The sequence below is a fragment of the Chaetura pelagica genome, unplaced genomic scaffold, assembly GCF_000747805.2.
Source record: "Chaetura pelagica isolate M959 unplaced genomic scaffold, ChaPel_1.0 scaffold278, whole genome shotgun sequence".
NCBI lineage: Eukaryota > Metazoa > Chordata > Aves > Apodiformes > Apodidae > Chaetura > Chaetura pelagica.
The window spans coordinates 4090540-4108735 of NW_009954497.1; the positions used below are offsets into that span (position 1 = coordinate 4090540).

Genomic DNA, 18196 nt, shown 5'->3' on the forward strand with positions numbered 1-18196 from the left:
AGCAGAGCTAGGCAAGCTTCCCCCCTGCGCTGAGCAGAATACAGAGCAGAGCAATTTTCTCATGTGGCAAATCAGAAGAAAGGAAAAGGAATCTTCAGCTGATCCATAGGATGTATTTGCATAGTGCAGTCATCTACAGGTTTTTACAGGCATGTTCAGTTTTTCCAACTAGAAGGCTTGTCTGGATTAAATGTGAGCATCGAGGGTACTGGTCTGGAATTTCAGACATGTAAGCAGCTTGATCTGAGGAAGCTGCAGAACTGCTGGATAATTACAGGTCCTGAAGAAATCCTTTGCAATTAGGTGAACTGAGGTATAAATTAAATATGTTCTGGACATTTCGGATTTACTGCAAGCACACAGGTGGTCTCTGCAGTATTTTCAGCTTCTTACAAGAGCATCCCATGTGTGCATCTGCTCATCTCTGCCTAGGAGTCCTAGAAAGAAAACAAGGATGCTCTGTCTTCTGAGATTGCCTTCTACCTTCTTCCTCTAGAAAGGCATGTTGTTAAAAGCTTAAGTTAAAAATTCGCATTTGTGGTTCTACAAATAAGCTTTCAGTTTAGAAGGGCATATCCATTTTCATAGCCTAGTTATCACAAACTAGAGCTTTGAAGCTCAAAAGCTGCAGGTTGGGCTCTACTGATGCAGAGGTATTTGTAGGGGAGAATGTAACGCTGTCTTTTTTGCTAGGATCAGTCAAGATCTGGCTCTCATCGCACGGGAAATCAACGATGTAGCGGGAGAGATAGATTCAGTGACTTCATCAGGCACTGCCCCCAGTACCACAGTAAGCACTGCTGCCACCACCCCTGGCTCTGCCATAGACACTAGAGAAGAGGTAGGAGATCTTCATGGAGAAATGCATAAGGTTCTTCCTTTTCTTTATTTCTTTTGCTTTTAGCATTTTGCATAGCCTTTTTTAGTTATTTTCACTCAACCCATATGCATGATCTTTACATTTCTTTATTTAAAGTTCTTTTCTCTTACTTTTTAACAACCAACCATGAAATTACTCTGTGAACACAGCTTGTCAAAAGGATGCATAATATCTGTCTGTCTCTTTTTTTACATGAAACACAGGACAAGATAGTTATTTGTTTCTTGCTTATCTGTAACCTTAGATACCATTGGATAGTGTCTAAGTGCATTTAAAGATACTAGTATCTGCACAAATATATATAAATGCATACATTTAATACTTTGCATAGCTATTAAAAAGAAAAAAAGTCTCTTTTTACAGATGACAAAAGTTTCATCTTCTTAGCACTGAAATACTTAGGTACCATGAATTGACAATAACTTTAGATTTTCTTTCTTAATAACATTGTCAAAAACTGCCTTGGACTAAGTTTGCCTTGTGCTTCTAATAATTCTTATTTTCTTTTATTATCTTTGGTGTACTCTATGAAAGCACTGACTAACTTGTTTTAGTAACCATCACAGGTCTAATACTGGTAAACATCTTAATCTGAAGTTAAATCATTGCTTTCTACCATATTAAAATTCACCCTAATATTTTGTAAATGTTTACTACATTTTTTTCTTCATAGTATTCCTTTCAAAATGTGTTTGTTCATTTTTGTGTGCATAAAGTTTTGTTAATACATTAGTTTACTGTGTTTAGTATAATAGTGTCTTTTTCTGTGGAAAAAAAAAATAAACAGTGGTAAGAAATCTGCGTGCTGGGCAGTGAAAAAAATTATAAGTGCACTCATATATTTTGGGTTTCATTTTTATGGATCTATGGCTAAACTTAAGGAAGTGCTTATTTTCTCAGATCCAGTTAGATCACTCTGATTTTTATATTACTAAATAATTATTTTCTTCTTTTAAAACTATTGTACAGTGTGTACATACTGCAGGTGGCAGTGTCTCCTTTAAGTAAGTCTAGGTGTTTCTGTACCACTATGACTAATCTGGAAAAAAAACCCTAAATTCGATAGTACTGTACTTAATTCCACAGATATATTTCATTAGTCAAAATAATAAATTATTCAATACCAGTTTATAAGTAACTGTTATGTTACCTGCCTGTGAGCAAAATTTCAGTGGGGTAATCTAATTTTGCCATGTATTGTATATCAGGTAATTGAAAAATAAAATGTTCATTTTTACAAGATATTATTACACAAGAGGTGAATCATTTTATACTATATAAGACACCAGAATAATTTTTATTTGATAGGTTTCTAGTAAACTGTTTCAGAAGAAAAAAGAAATCAACCTAATTTTTCCATGTATCCAGTAGGTTTCCTAAACTGCATTTTTCTTTTACCCCCTAGCTGGTTGACCGAGTATTTGATGAAAGTCTCAATTTTAGAAAAATCCCTCCACTGGTGCATTCCAAACCACCAGAGGGGAATGGTCGGCCTAATGGTGCTAGACCTCAGCTAACAGAGGCCCTTGATCCCCCAACAATTACCCGGAGAAGGACTTGGAGCAGAGATGAAGTGAGGATTCTTTTTAGTAATGTGTCTATTTTAAGCTTTTGCTATTGTTTCTCCACTAATATTCTAGACATTATTCTTTTTTTCCTATCTGTAGCAGGTGGCATTAATACTTGGAAAACATTATTTCTGTGTTATTTACTTTGCAAAACGTTCAAATATGATTGTATATGATACTTATTAGAACAGAAATATGATTTTTATAAAGTCATATTAAAAATTATTTCAAAAAATATGGAATCATTTTTATTCAATTGCCATTAAACTAATAATACCCTTTTTTTCTTAAAAACTTATTGCAGGTTATGGGAGACAGTTTGCTGTTGTCCTCAGTCTTCCAGTTTTCTCGCAAGATAAGACAATCTATAGACAAAACAGCTGGCAAAATCAGGTGGGCTTTTAAAAACTACTGTTATTACTGAAAATGACCTGTTCTCATCAATGTTCCTACTAGTAGAAGAGAGATGTATAATACAGGTAGAGCAGATGTGTTTACTAGCAACTTGTTCTTCAGGAAAGCAATGTTACTTATAGCTTTTTTAGCATTCAGAAAGATTTGGGATTAATAATTTTTCCACTGTTGCTTGTATTTCAAATTATATGAAGATAAATTTCAGCAAAGTTTACATGAACAGAAAAATATCCATCATACTTGCAGCAGAGGAGCTGTTCCAACATATGCAAATGGTCTGCAAAGTCTGCGAGACCTATATTCAAGGCTTGTAAAACTCCATTGCTTATTAAAATAAGGTTAAAATGTTGCTGAACTGTAGAAGTTTCCCAGATGGTTGTAGGGATCACTCGTTTCAGTCAACCCTCCTGTAAAAGAACTTATTCTGGAGACAATGTAGTCGCTGTTGAGTTCTAAATCTAAAATAACAGATGTAACCTCCTGTTATTTTTAACTGAAAATACCTGCTTAGATAGTTAGATTCCTCCATAAAATGTCATGATAGCTGGCAGGAAGTACAGACATGTCAAAACTGATTATTACATGTTGCTCTACCAACAGTTCCATTTAACTTGAATAAATGAGTGTACAATCATATGATGGCTACTTTGGTTAGCAAGAATAAAGGAAACTTCTAAAGACAAAGTTCAGGATTGTATAAGTCACATGTCCTTCTTCGTGGCTTTCTGCAGTTAATATTTTAAAAATAGAATACATTAAAAATGAGAGTCATTTGCCTGACTTTCATTTATCATTTTCTGAATGTGAGAAAATACTGTAATTGATTGGTTTGTCTTGTCAGATACTGAAATCTTTCATGGGTGACAGATTAATCACCAACTCACAAATTTATTTCAGCATGGGATGCTGTCACTATTAAAAGCAGCAAAATACTAATGTATCTGAGGGTTATCTTCTTGTGGAGGTACCAAAAAAGCCACTTGACCATAGAACTTTAGAAGAAAATAAAAAATTTCTATGGAGCAGTAGAAACTGTGACTTATCTGCCACTTCTAGTCCTGCTAATTCTAGTAGGAAATTCTGAAGTAGAAACAAAGCATCACAATAATTTTTGGGTTAATCATAATTTCCTGTGAAAATACAGTGACATCCAAAAGGAACTCTACTTACAAATATTATTTTTTTTTTCTTTTTAAAGCTCCATCATTGGAACAGGAATCTTGCTTATTGACTGACTTATTTGTGGTAGACATGTAGGATGATAGGTATCTTAAATTCCTCAGAAGCAGTAGATGCTCTACTTTTTTCATCATGATGATCTTTCTTGATGTTTGGCAGTTTCTGATCTGTAAATACATTGCTAGCACAGCTGTAGTTTACTTAATGCAATACACTGAGTTCAATACAGTGGGGCTGAAGCAAATCTATGTGTGCAAATTCATCCTGAGAAAAGCAGGTAACCATAAAATCAAGTCTTACACTTTCCTGATCATTTTTCTGACCTTAAAAGGTAAGTCAGCTACATTGTACTGAATGTAACAAGGATGTGGTCATGTATAATATAAATGAAAATATACCTATCAACATTTTAAATCTATTTAAAGAGAGTAGCATTTTATATCTCTATAAAACTATAGTTGTGAAACTTGAATTAAGAAGCACTTATTTAGCATATTCCCCTGAACTGTGATCAAATCTCCTTTTTCCTGCTTCTTGGAATGGATTTGAATAATATGACGTTATTCTTAATGTCATTAGTACTTTGAATCAGAAAAGCAATACTTAGAGAATTGTTTTTAGAAAGCATGTAAGGCAGCTGGGACCTATTACAGATTTTACCTTAGATTTGTTTTGATGTACATGAGTTCAACCAACTGGTGCGCTTATTTCTTTTACTGGAGTTAAGCCAGTTAAAATTTCTCCCCAAATCGGGTACAATGAGAATCAATCAGAATTTGGCACGCTAGCAGTCATCTTTTTCAAAAGTATTTGGACCTGAAAGGACAGGAGAACTTTCTAGAGGCACCAAATAAGAATAAGCTAGTAAACCTGACTATGTTTTAAAATTCTTCTCTCAGATTTTCTTTTTCACCAATGTAAGCCTCTCTTCTGAGAGCACAATCAATACAGACAATTAAGATCCTTACAAATTGCGTCACACTTATTAAAAATATTGGCATCCTTCTTATCTGGGTCCAAGTGGAGAGAGACGTGTTTCCTGTGAACATGAATACCTTTCTGTTACATTTAAGTTGCAATAGCTAGCTGTGTGAAAAGACCAGTTTCACTTTGGCTAAAGTATTAAGAACACCAGTATTTTCAGTCATTCTTGACAAGCAGATGTGTCGGAAGTGAAAATCAGCTGAAATGAATCATGAAAACAAAGTAATGTGAGGATAATAGGAAATACATCTTTTTGCTTGAGTAGTTTCTTGCCCTTTTCATTAGAGCTGCCATTTCTGTTTTCTAATTCGTAGACAATATTCTAAGTTCCACTGAGTTCTGTTGTCATTCCTACCGTATATTAAGAAATAGGATTGAGAAAAGCTTTTGACACTGTGTTCCTTGACTAGCTTCTCCCAGTGCTAGCGTGGTGTTCAGATTGAACTAGATTCAGGTGCCTCGTTCATTGCTTTCACCAAGTCGTCTTTGTAGTTGTAATTTTCTTCCAGATGAGGTCATAACTTGGGTATTGCGTAGTTACTTTTTTATCATTTATTCATTACTTTGTATAATCAGTTAGGTTCTTATCTGCTGGTGTATACAAAATTACATCATATTTAAAAATTCTGCAGCATTCTTGCCATGTATCCTATAATGTGTTATTTGCTAAGAAATCATTATGGTGGCTTCTCAGAAAGTAGATATGCATTTTGTTTGTTTTTCTGGTTTTATATGTTATAAAGAGTTTGCAGGGATTTTTCAGAGATTATGGAGGTAAGTAGGTTTTGCAGTGAGAAGACCTTTGTGGGTTTAGCAGTGCTCTACGTTGTGAATGCAGCATTACTGGCTTGCTTTGTAGCATGCAAGTACCTCTTCACTCAAGTGAAATGTAGGCAAAGCATTCAGGTCAGTGCAGGAACTACTTGGTCAGTCTCTGCATTCTCCTGTGCATCCTGCAAACTTGGGACAGAGCACAACCAAGTAAGGAAGTTCAGATTTGCCCCAGAAAGTAGGACTGAGAAAGGCAAGAGCAGAAGGCATCATGCATCTGTGAATACCCTTTTGTAATATAAAGAGCATGATTAGAAGGGGGAAGAGCAAGGGAGAGATTAAGACAACCCCCCAAAAAAAAGAATCATAGAATCATCAAGGTTGGAAAATACCTTCAAGATCATCAAGTTCAACCATCTGCCCTACAACCCCTAACCACTAAACCATCTCCTGGAACACCATGTCTAGGTACCTGGTTTTTTAACACCTCCAGGGATGGTGCCTCCACCACCTCCCTGGGAAGCCTGTTCCAATGCCTCACCACTCTTTCTGTGAAAAAAATTTTCCTATTATCCAATCTGAACCTTCCGTGGTGCAGTTTGACCCCATTTCCTCATGTCATTAGGTCACTGGTCACTAGCGAGAAGAGGCCAACACCCACCTCACTAGGACTTCCCTTCAGGTAGTTGTAGAAAGCAATGAGAAAAATGTACTAAACAAAGGACTGAAAAAAATGTTGTAAAAAGGAAATGGACTTCTTAAAATCAAGGCAAAACCAAATAATTGCCTATGGAAAAAAAATCCTACCTATGAAATGTAAAGGTTTCAAATTGTAAAAAATAAGTTAAGACATTACCCGTAAAAGAGTAAAACTGAAAAGAGCACCTACACAAACAGGGGTAATAATCACATACATAAAGATAGAAGTATTTTGATAGAACATGATCAAGAAGGTAAGTGAAAAAATCAAGCTTGTCACAATAAGAAATCAGAAAGAAATGAGAAATCAGCTGTGTCTTTTCAACACCATAAGCAAGTACACAACTGCTATTTTAATGTGAATAATAATTAGATTGCTCAAACTCTGTGTGCTTCCCTGAAAATTTAAGCTGTATGGTTGTATTTTGTCAGGTTTCACTATTTCAGATTTTGGTTCTATTCTGTGCTCCCTCAGTGCTTTGTTGTATTGTGTATCTAATCTTTCGGCTTTAGTTTCTTTATTTATATCTATTTTAAACATAATATTCTTCAATTTCTTTCTTCTAGAATATTATTTAAGGACAAAGACAGAAATTGGGAAGAAATTGAGAACAAGTTGCGAACTGAAAGTGAAGTTCCTATTGTGAAAACATCAAGCATGGTACAAATAGTTATCTTTTCTGAGATTTAATGAGCCACTTACCTAATTCCTAAGTAACAAATAGAGGAATATGTTACTTTCAATTATATAAAGGCAAAAATCATTCAAAGGTTTTATTTACACAGTCATCATATTTCAAGAAAAGAAACCTAAATTTTTTAATAATTCCTAAGGCTTACTATCTTTTATAAAGAAGCACTCTTAAGTAATTGTTCAGGAGAAATTCTCACATAAAGAGTGCAAAAAAGGGGACTAATGGTAACATCCATTGGTTTGAGTGTTGAATTTCTTTCAAATGAACTTGTTTTATAATTAAAAGACTACTATGCTGACTGATTATTAATACCTAATAATACCTAATGTATAATACTTAATACAATATTTTAATCAGATAAATAGTTGTATTTTGCTATTTCTGAATCAAGATAATCTGAAGGCCCATTGCAATAAAAGCACTCTTCAATGAAAACTAATCATGTTGATTTTGTATGGAAGTGATAACTTTAGGATACCAGCTACAGCTCTGCTTGATGGATGTAGTCTTCTACCCATTCTTGACAGGGCCATTTCATGGCCAGGCTGTGTGACATTGTGAGGGAACAGAGGACGTGTTGTTTCCTACTGTGCTTCTCCTCTACCTCTAAACACAAAGAGTAGGGTTTGAAAAACATCTCTGCATGTTAGAGCAGGCAGAGTCTAGCTACATTATCCCATCTGGAGTGCCGTGCTGTTAAGAATGTCAGCTTACAGGTTTTTTTTCTGGTATAAAGGTGGAAGAGGAAACTCTTCCTCACATACAGTGTCCTGGACTGCTCAGAAGCAATATGTGAACACATTTCCTCTAGCATTGAACTGGCTAGCACTTCTCTGTTACCTCATCATCAGTTACTAAACTCATCCAGATTGATTTTTTTCCTGGAAGTATTAAAAACTTGGTCCGTAATTTTGGAGAATGGTCTCTTTTTTTAAGAGCAATGATTAGTAACTCTGTGATGCCATCTATTAGATACACTGATAGTTTGGGGTTTTTTTTAAGTTTAATTAAACAGGTTACTCATTTAAGCTTCTACTATCAGAAATCTGATTAATATAAGGAGTTTCTCCTATCTGTTTCCAGAATAAGATTGGAGTTTAGTGTTCTTTATTCTAAATGCCTTGAATGTGGAGTTTTAAGGCACTTAAAAAAGGCAAAGATTAGTTGTATATTTATTCTGAAGTTCAGCATTTTACATTTTTTTAATACGTTAACACATTCTACACTGCTTGAAAGTGCATGGTTTAGGGTTTTTTGTCTGTGCACTGATTTTCAAGTTTCTGCTCAGTTTTCAGAACAATATATTATTCAAATGCATTGATTATTTTTACCTGTTATTAAAAGTTAACAGAGGACAACTGAACGGGTGTTCGGTTTGTCCTTGAGACATTTATGTCCAGCCCAGATGTAGAATCTACTTAAAGGTCATGACTTTGTAAAATCCAAGTTAATCAATCTCTTTGCCACCCACAAAAATTACATTAGTTGGTAGAGAATGGGTTTCTGTAATGGGTTAAATGGGCTTCTGGAATTAATGCTTTAGAAAATTCTCATCTACTAAAGTCTACTGGCAACCCTGCTTAACAGTTGGATTACCAGTGCTCTTCAGTGTAGGATCCTTCAGTTGTGTGATTTATATGTTTATAATTTCAGGTGTACATTTAATGATTGTTGTGTTTCCGTGTGTTGCTGTGGCTGCATCTATCTTAGCAAGTAGTGCAGCACAGAGGTGAAAAATCTGTAAGGCAGATGAGTACTTAGGACCCAACACTAATGTGCTATACAGGGCCCAGTGATTGCAGACAAAATCCCAATGTAGCCATTTTAGTATTCTGACTCACATCTGAACAAGGGTATAAATCACCCTGTTCCATTAGTACTGGGTTTATACTTTAACTTTCCGTTAAAGGTTTGCTGCTACTTGGACCCATTTCTACAGAACCATGGTGTCTGTAAGTCTCTGATTGAGAAGTAGCAGCACAGACAGATGAATGAGGGGGACAGAGTGAAGTTTTGATGACTCCCAACAATCAGTCAGTGTGGAGTAGCTCTTGATTTCTGAGTGGTCCACTGCTCTCCAGCCTCAGGCCCTGCTGCCCAGGCCCATGGTGAACATGGCTGGGCCACCACTAGCAAGGGTGCACTTGATGCCAAGAGGGACAATCCAAATAGCGTATTACAAAGCTTGGTGATAGATACTACTACTGATAGGTAGTTTGAGTCTCTTTTTCCTTAATGAAATACATTTGTTTCTTTCCTAGGAAATATCATCAATCTTACAGGAACTGAAGCGAGTTGAGAAACAGCTGCAAGGTTCAAATCTTTTTTCAGTTTTTCTTGTTGCTTGCTTTAGGTTTTTTAATCTCTATATGTATGTATATAATGAAACTAAGAGATCACATCTTATTAAAATATATTCACAATATCAGTTACCTACATTAATACCATACAATTGCTGGCACATGGGGAAAAGAAACATCACCATTATTTCTAAAACAAGAGAGTGATGATATCTTTTTATATGGGTTAGAAGAGGCTCAACTAAAAATGAAGTCGTCCAGAGAATCCCAAAGGAATTATTTGTGAAACATTCTTAATGGAAATATTTTTGTGGGTAAATGTTGAAGCATAGGTGATAGAGAGTTCTGAGATTAGACTTTATAAAGTAGCATTTGCACATCAGTGATGCCCTCATGCGTGTGCACAGTTCAGTGTAAGGAATACAGTGGGACCATAATCCACAGGAAATGTCAAAAAAACCTCCTTTATCTGATACAATAAAATGAAAATTTAGGATTAGCTCTTTACATCTTCCCTTTACACTACTAAATCCACTCTTGTAATTGTGCAGCCATCAGACTACGAAATAGAAAAGTTTGTTTTCATGTGCAAAGGCTTACCTCTGTAAAAAATGGAATAAGTATGTTGTGCTTACAAAGGCAGTGCTTTGTGCGGTTTCATTTTATCTCAAGTTTTAATAGATGTAAATTCTTTAAGTATGTATGTATTTGCTTAAAGGTGTGTTGGGTATATCACTCCTTTGCAGTGGGCAAAAGCTCATGTCTGTCATCATAAAAATTAAAGTTTTAGAACAGCGTTTTCCTCAGAAAATAATATTTTTTACTATCTCTTCCCTATCCCTTTCATCTTTTCTTGATTGCTTAGCAATTAATGCTATGATCGACCCCGATGGTACCCTGGATGCTCTGAGCAACTTGGGATTCGCCAGCCCTATCTTACCAGCTCAGCCGAAGCTGAAGTCCAGTCCTGTTTCCCAAAGTACCCGCCCTCCAGTGCAGCCAAACTGCCAGCCTGAAGCTCAGGCTCTTCGACCTGCTGCTGTCCCTGTCGCAGCTGAATTTGAGCATGCTGAGGCCGACTCGGATTTCAGCATACATTTCAATAGGTTTAACCCAGATGGGGAAGAAGAAGATGCCACTCTGCGTGAGTGACATCTCAGTGTTGATAAAAATACCTTTCATGTGGAATGTTTAGGAATAAAGGAAAACTATAATACTGGTTTTATAATTTTTAAAGAAAAAGACTTGGTCAAACAGCAGTTGTTTTATTAAACCAATTTTCTTTAACTGTGATGCTTTGATTGTCACAAAAATCCTTTTCACATCATGAAGATATGCATAGATACCAGTGTAGGAAAGCAGATTGTGGCAGGTTTGCCCTTTGTGGTTGTGTGCTTTGCAAAAGAATTATTATATCAGCAGTTTTCCCTTAATAGATTTACTTCTTTTTTAGAAGCCATGTAAGCAGCCTAACATTTAATATTACTGAAACCCCAGATCTCTTTGCCAAGCTGCCCTAATGAATGGACTTCCTCCACAAAACTTTTTTACAGAACTGTTGAACAGTTACATTTGATTCTGAATTAAATGATTTATATAGGAAACAATCTCTTTGACCACAGTGACACATTACTGCAAAAGGTAAGACGGATCTCAGAAGACATACATTCTTGTGTACTGAAAATTTCTGACAGTTCTGTGATTTCTATAGCCTTGTTGCTGCGTAAATTGTTTTGGGGTTTACAATGTTCACATATTATGTTTGCACTAAGATTTGCTGGGAGTGATAGGTGAACATATCAGTATCATTAAACAGGAAGCAGTGTTTTGGTGTACATAGAAAACTGATAATACTCATGTTATCATTGCAGTGTTTTAATCCACTTTCTGAAAGAACTATTTGGCACTTTTTGATCTTCTTCAAATGTCTTTTTGATGTTAATGAAAGTAGAAGTATTTCTTATCTCATTTCTGTCCAAATGTTAGTTGAAACTAGGAAACAGATTTAAACATGCAGCAACATGGGACATTTGAAAGCATATTGAGGCAAATGGGCTCTCACCAATTCAATTCAAAGTCAACATAAGCTTAAGGAAGAAATTACTGTTGCTTGGAATGAACGTGAGATGTAAAATTTTCCTTTGGGGATCTGGAAACGAAGTTGTCACAATTTGCTTGATTGATAGATGCACTCCCAAGCAAACAATTTTGTTTGCTTCTGTATATTTTCCTGTAGTCCGTAGTAAAGCTGTCTCTGTCTTACATATTTAAAATGATTCTGGAAGATGACTGCTAACATAGACATTTTGCTTATACCACTGAAAAGCAAGTCTGTTTAAAGTTTCCTATATAAGCCTATTTTCCTTCTAAATTGTCCCAGTAACTTAACATTTGGAAATAATGATAAAAATAAAAGTAAATTACTTTGTATTTCCAGAACACTGTAATTTGGAGGAATGTTATTTCTGTTAAATGTAACTAATAGACTGGAATTTTCCTATGTTTGCGTCAGTGTCTATATATTAAGGTTACAGATACAGTTTTGCAGCTTTTATGAAATGGTCTTTAATATTTCAGCAATAATCCTATATGACATTTGTTTAAGAAAACTACTTTCTGTACACTTTTAAATTGTACAGGCTTTCAGAAGTCAGTAAAAGTTGGACCAGTTAATAAAAATGCAAAAACTTTTTTTGTAGAGATGTAAAAACAAAACCACTAATCTGTTGTATAATGGATTTCGTATTTTCTTTAAAAAAAAATAATTAAAGCAAACAGCCTTCATATATGACTCAACATGCTCTACTCCAGCTAATTGTGGAAGCCTGAATTACACAAGTTTACAGGGACTACAAGAAAAGTTTTAGAAAGTGCAGAAGGGAAAAAGTAAACCCAACTAGAGCTAGGTGTTGTAATCCAAGTGTACCAAACCATCATCATAATTTCTTCTTTTGTTTAATGCTTGGAAACATATTTTTTTCTGTGAGTGGAAAGTGGGAAATGGCTCGGAAGGATAAAAGATGCAAGCTCTTTATGCGAGATTGTGTTCTTTCAGGCGTTTACACCTTTATGTTCTGTAATAAGCATTTTGCATTACTATGTTCTTATTTTGTATGAACATGTTCTCCTTATTTATTTTTATTACATTTATTATGTATGTTATTTTGTTATATGCATTTACAACTCCATTTTTAAATAAAGTGTTTCTGGAACTTTACAAACGTGTGAATATGTAATTGAGAGCTTGGAAGTTTACACAATCTTCCTGCAGTCTAACTTAGCTTTATTGAAATAGGAAATTGTATTTTTTTCCTAAGTGCCTTTTCTCTAGAAAAAGTTGTATTATTGCTGCTGCTGCATCATTTATTCTGTGCTGATAGTATTGGCTCACTTTCCTGTACTCAGGTTCATTTCCACACTTGAATTGATTTTTGTGTGCAAAGCTAGAGGCAGAAGTAATCCAGTATGCCAATCACCAAGCAGTGACTCAGTTCCTTTCATTGTACAAAGGGATTAAAGTTTTAATGCACCTACCGGGTGCAATAGTAGGTGATTTTCAAAATGCTTTTCTTCTGCTTCATGTATTGGAAAACTTTATTGAACATTCTAGTTTGTTGCCTTTTTTTCTTCAACTCCATACAGACTTTCCTGATAGACACTAAATTTCCTCTTCTCAAGGTAACTTCATGCAAGAACTGTGAGTTTGTTTTTCTAAATAATTTCTACCCAGCTTACGCATTTTTGTGTTGTCAGGTTTTGCTGAGACTTGGGAGCAGCCAGCTCTGATCTTGCTTGTGTGCACCTGTTCTTTTTTATCCCCAGTCTGGTGGTATTAATGCGCTAATGGCACACAGTAACAGTCAATAGCATCAGCTCTAGAAGGACAGGAGATCTTTACTGATGTTCAGAGATGCCAGTTTGGTATAGTCAAAAGATATGAAAAAGTTACAAGGACTTCCCAGGTGTTCAGGGCTTTTTCATATGCCCCCTCTCATCAGCTGCTATTCTTTCCTTACTTGTTGCCAGATACTTCCCGGATTGCGAACTAAACTAGACAGCTTTAATTAAATACTAATGATAAAAGAAAAGATGTACAAATATATACAAGTGTGTGCAGGAATGTGCAAAGCCCTTATTGCCCCCAGCACTCTCCTAAGCTGTGAGCAGTTCTAAAATGTCCCAGAGCACTGCCAAAGAGAGCAGCAGAGCAGACAGAAGCTGAGGGCAGCGTTATGAGGGTCAGGATTGCACAGGGATCAATGGTAATGGGTAGATGAAGTCTTCCCTGGACACTGGCCATGAGCAGAAGAGAAGGAAAAGAAGAAGGGAGTTGACTTCTGTGATCCCTGAATTCATACTGAGACCTAGTTAAATACATGGATGGAATACTTTGGTTTGCCAATTTTGCCATCTGTCTAGTCCACTTTTCCCTAGGGGAGGGTTGTAGATAGAACTGATCTGCTCCTTTAGTGTCTGAAGAAGCAAATCCAACAAGTAGAGCAAAGTGTCCTTGGTTTCTCAGCAGTATCTAAGCATTCCAGTATTATCAGTCCACTAGCTGGAAAACTTGCTGTTACTTTCCACAAATGTGCTGTTTAAAACAAAGTTCACTGAGGGGGAAAAAAAAATCAGTAAGAAGAAAATTGGCCTTATCCTGGCTTAAACAAGACAAGCCATGAACAAAAAAAAGGGTACAGAGGAATGTGTGAAGCATTCTGTGCAAGAGTGTGTATAGTAATAGGAGACCACTCACTGTATGCCAAGGACACTTTGTACCACCAAATCTTTTGCAACTGAAGAGGACTACAGAGAAGAATCTTAGCTGGTCACCATACAAGTTGCTTAACTTCATCTTGATGAATTATCAGAATTTTAAAAGCACAAGAAGACTGTCATGTTTGACTTCAAGACACATCAATAAATGCTGATAAGGTCACAGTCCTGGTAGTTCAGCTGTGCTTGCCAGACACTACATAAATCTTTAAACTTGGTCTTGGCAGTGTTGCCCAAAAACAGTTACCTAATGCTAAAGAAAAGCATTTCCAGTTGCACTAGCTCAGTAATCTTGTAGAAACAATTTATGTTTTTAACTTGGTAAACCTTAACCAGTGCTGTTCCCCCAAGTGACAGTCAACAGAGAAACAGGGAGCATGGCATTTCCTTTTCAGATTCTTTTCTCACTATTCACGTATTTCCAGAGGAAAATACGCAGTTAGCAAACAAGTGTGATTATGCAGCCCTGGAAATACTATAAAGCAGGATAAGATAGCTGGAAACCTGCTGTCAAGGATCTTGATCTTTACCTTTTCCAGTAGGACCAGATTTAACAGTGAAAAAATAAGCTCAGTATTCATTTGTTCTTGCTAACAGCTTCATGAGCAGTTAGCATTTTGTGACGTGTTAACATTCTTACCTCACATCTGATGAGAGCTCTTAAAATGACAGGTTATTGAAAAATACCCTTTTTGGGGAGGCTGTATTAAATAGGAGTTAGTAGTTACTGAATATCCTCATGGGAACACAAGGCAACATTTTCAAGTTATACTTGCAAAACTTATTCAAGCGTTAGAGATGGAGTTGAGGAAATGGAGAATGGTTCATTTAAGAGATAAACCCTGCACTTTCACTTACCAATTAGTATGTCTCCTTGCTAAGTTCACTATCTCTAGTCCATCAGTTCCTTAGAACTATCATTCTTAAGACCTGTTTTAAAAATTAATACATGTTTATTATTTATAAGGCTTTCTGCTCCTATGGAGCAGTTAAAAGCACTCTCAGGGCTCTAGAGCTCTTTATATTACATTTTAAAAAAATGCAACCAGTTTAGCAGTATGACTTATCTCTCATGCAAACTTGTTTTTCTTAACAGAAAAAGCTGAATTAATGATAAGGATTTATTTAAATGTGCAACATGAGGTTTCTGATTTCTGTATGTCTGTTCATGTACACATGGACCTGTATGAAGCTAGGCACAAAGAACAAGGATTATGGGTAAAATTCTAAAAAGTTAGCAGGTGACTTAATTTTCCATTCACAGTGAATGAGGCAATGTTATTTATAAATATAAATTTATTGGCACAGTAACATAGATGTGGCTGTGAGTTGTCAGGTTATCTGTGATTTTGTTGAGAGATGAAAGAGATTAATGCAGATCATTCAGGAGCTTTTAAAAGTATTAAGAAATAAAATGCCTTCATAAAGTTATTGGAGAAAATGACGTAAATGGTATTTCCTAGTATGACAACTGATTAATAAGTTAACAGGCAAAATACTGTGTTTTCAACAGACGTTGTTGGATTAGGAGACTCAACACAGTGCAAAAGGCTAAGCAAACTTTTGTAAAAGCTCTAGAAAGAAATAAAATCCTAGATGAACAGAAGTAAATGGGGATAGGAAGGGAATATTGACCACAGGCCAGGATAGTACATGTTACTGAGAGGTGCAGTTAATGCAAGGCAATTTGAGTGTGTAGAGGAACTGGGAGATGCAAATGGCACATAAAGATTTGGCCATGAGAGTGGTGCTTTCAGAGCTGGCCAGAAGCTGTGCAGGGATACATGCTTTCTAGTCCAAGATGAAGCTCAGGTGCAAGAGAGACTGCAGCTTCCCTGGTACTTGGCAGAGGTGCAGCTGGAAATACTCAGGAGTTACGATGTGTGTTAGTAATCACATCATTTCTCATTCTGCAGAAGAGCTGGAGTTTCTCAAATAAACTGACCGAAAAAATAGAAGGCTCTTCCCATACAATGGAATAAAAACCCCCAAACAAATTCATGCCTTCTGGTGCAGCTTATCTTAGGTTGTTTTCCTAAAACATTTTTGCACCTGATAGATGAAATTTATTTAACTGACTGGAGGTGCAGGTGTATAGAACTGTAATCTCATTACCTGCACACTTAGGAAGTTATGTGCTGTTAATAATTTACCACACAACACTGTTGGTTCTTTTTTTGTTTCCAAATATGCACGGATATATGCAAACAAACCTCCTTGTGTCTGCTGCTGTCAGTAGGATGGACAGCTGATAAAATGGTAATTCACAGAAATCAATTTTTTAATGCAACTTAGGCACTGTTCTTAACACCTTACAAGTTGCTCCCCATTACAAATCTCTGGTTAAAATGTTGCTGTAGTGATTGCTTGAGTTCATTTCCTAAATGTACAGCCTCCTCCTGTCCAACAACTTTGCAAATTTAAAAAGCCTGATTTTTATTGATAATCACACCCGTGCCTTCACTGAAGTTACTATTCCAAGTACAGCAGAAGTTCAAATATAAATCTGAAAACACAGCTTAGGTGCTTATCTCACTGACATCAGCACCAGGCGTACTGAACTTAGCAGAAGTGCCATGTTTCAGGGTATAGGAGCAGGGATTGCTCTTTGCTGTAAGCAGCATTTGCCACTTGGGAGTTTTTGTGAATTGGTTTTTAGGCTTCCAAGTATCTAAACTTCTAACTTTGTCCAAGTTTTTTTCAAAGTTCAAATTGACCTTAACATAGAAAGCCATAATTTCCTTTCTAATGATGAAGGTATTTTATTTTGAGAAGATGTGAATATTATGCAACTGGAATAAAAATGTTCAACAAAATCATGCATTTGTCCCCTAATCCTCCTGCACTGAATTACAAATCAAGCAGAGCTGGTCTTCATGAAGTCAATGGAAAGGTTTGTGCAACTGAAGTTATATACTTGCTTAAATGAGCACAAAAGTAAATTACTACATTTTAGTTTTTGCTGATATGCAGGTTTGTAAAATTCAGAAAAGCTGCCCCCCAGAGCAAGCATTTTAAAGAGCATTTTTCAATTAGTTGATTATAAGGTTTAACCTGGTGATGAAGAAGCAATGATTTTAAAATCAGTAGGAAGAAATTCATCTGGATCACATCAATGGTTTCTTTTAATTGATATTTAAATTTCTTCAGATGAGAAAACATGCTGGAACTTGTCTTACTGCTTAAAATGCAGTGAGCCAAAAAATGGAAAGCGTAGGATAGTAGAAAAAAAATTAAAATCTATAAAGCTATTAGTATGATTAAAAAGTGTAGCTGGAGGAAATTTCTAATTAAAGATTTTCTCCAGGGAGACACAGTGAAAGCTTGAAGCTAAATGAGTTTTGGAGAATCACTGCAGATCAATGAACCAGTCTTGCCCCTTTCTGGTGCCTCTGAGACGGCTACACTGAGGACTGGCCCGGATAATTTTACAAACGTCAGTGCTGCTTGTAGGCTTGCACCTGCAGTATTGAAGCCAAAGAAACAGTGACAAGATTTTACCCTCCAGTGATGCTTTCCCTCTGAAATCTTTCAAGCACTTCACAAACATCCATACTGCTGTGAAATTTACATGAGAAAGTAACTTCCTCCTGGTCTTAAAGATGGGAAAACAAAATAAGAAAAATCTTACTGTATTTGGTCTCTAGAAAGTGCTGCAGCAAGGCTTTGCCGCAACTGAAGTCTCAGTAGGTGACATCATGTAGCCTGACAGCAGTAATAGTGCACTATTTGATCTGAAAGTGCCTACTTCTAAATATCCCTGATTCCCAAGTGACTGTGACAGAGCCAACGACCTGTGTCTTTCCAGCCAGATCAATTTTGCCCACTTCTCCCTCCCATCCCCTGTCTGGGTTTTTAACAATGCTCCTCACTGGCATATTTGTAGCTGCTGAAGTGTAGGTATCTCTTGGCAGTCTCCCCAGTGGTTGGCTG

General features: G+C 36.2%; 1 protein-coding gene across 3 annotated transcripts in view; it reads left to right on the plus strand.

Moving 5' to 3' along the window:
* Nucleotides 1–10720, plus strand: part of CEP170 (centrosomal protein 170kDa) — a 63884-nt gene extending 53164 nt beyond the window's left edge. For 2 of the 3 annotated variants that reach the window (XM_010004590.1, XM_010004591.1), the window contains 6 exons: nucleotides 694–841; nucleotides 2286–2453; nucleotides 2753–2841; nucleotides 7063–7156; nucleotides 9452–9503; nucleotides 10356–10720. In XM_010004590.1, coding sequence (XP_010002892.1) covers nucleotides 694–841; nucleotides 2286–2453; nucleotides 2753–2841; nucleotides 7063–7156; nucleotides 9452–9503; nucleotides 10356–10642 — 838 coding nt within the window. In that variant the 3' untranslated portion in view covers nucleotides 10643–10720. Of the gene's footprint in view, nucleotides 1–693; nucleotides 872–2285; nucleotides 2454–2752; nucleotides 2842–7062; nucleotides 7157–9451; nucleotides 9504–10355 lie in introns of all 3 variants that reach the window. The other variant, XM_010004589.1, reaches the window with a different exon arrangement.
* Nucleotides 10721–18196: the final 7476 nt, after the last annotated feature.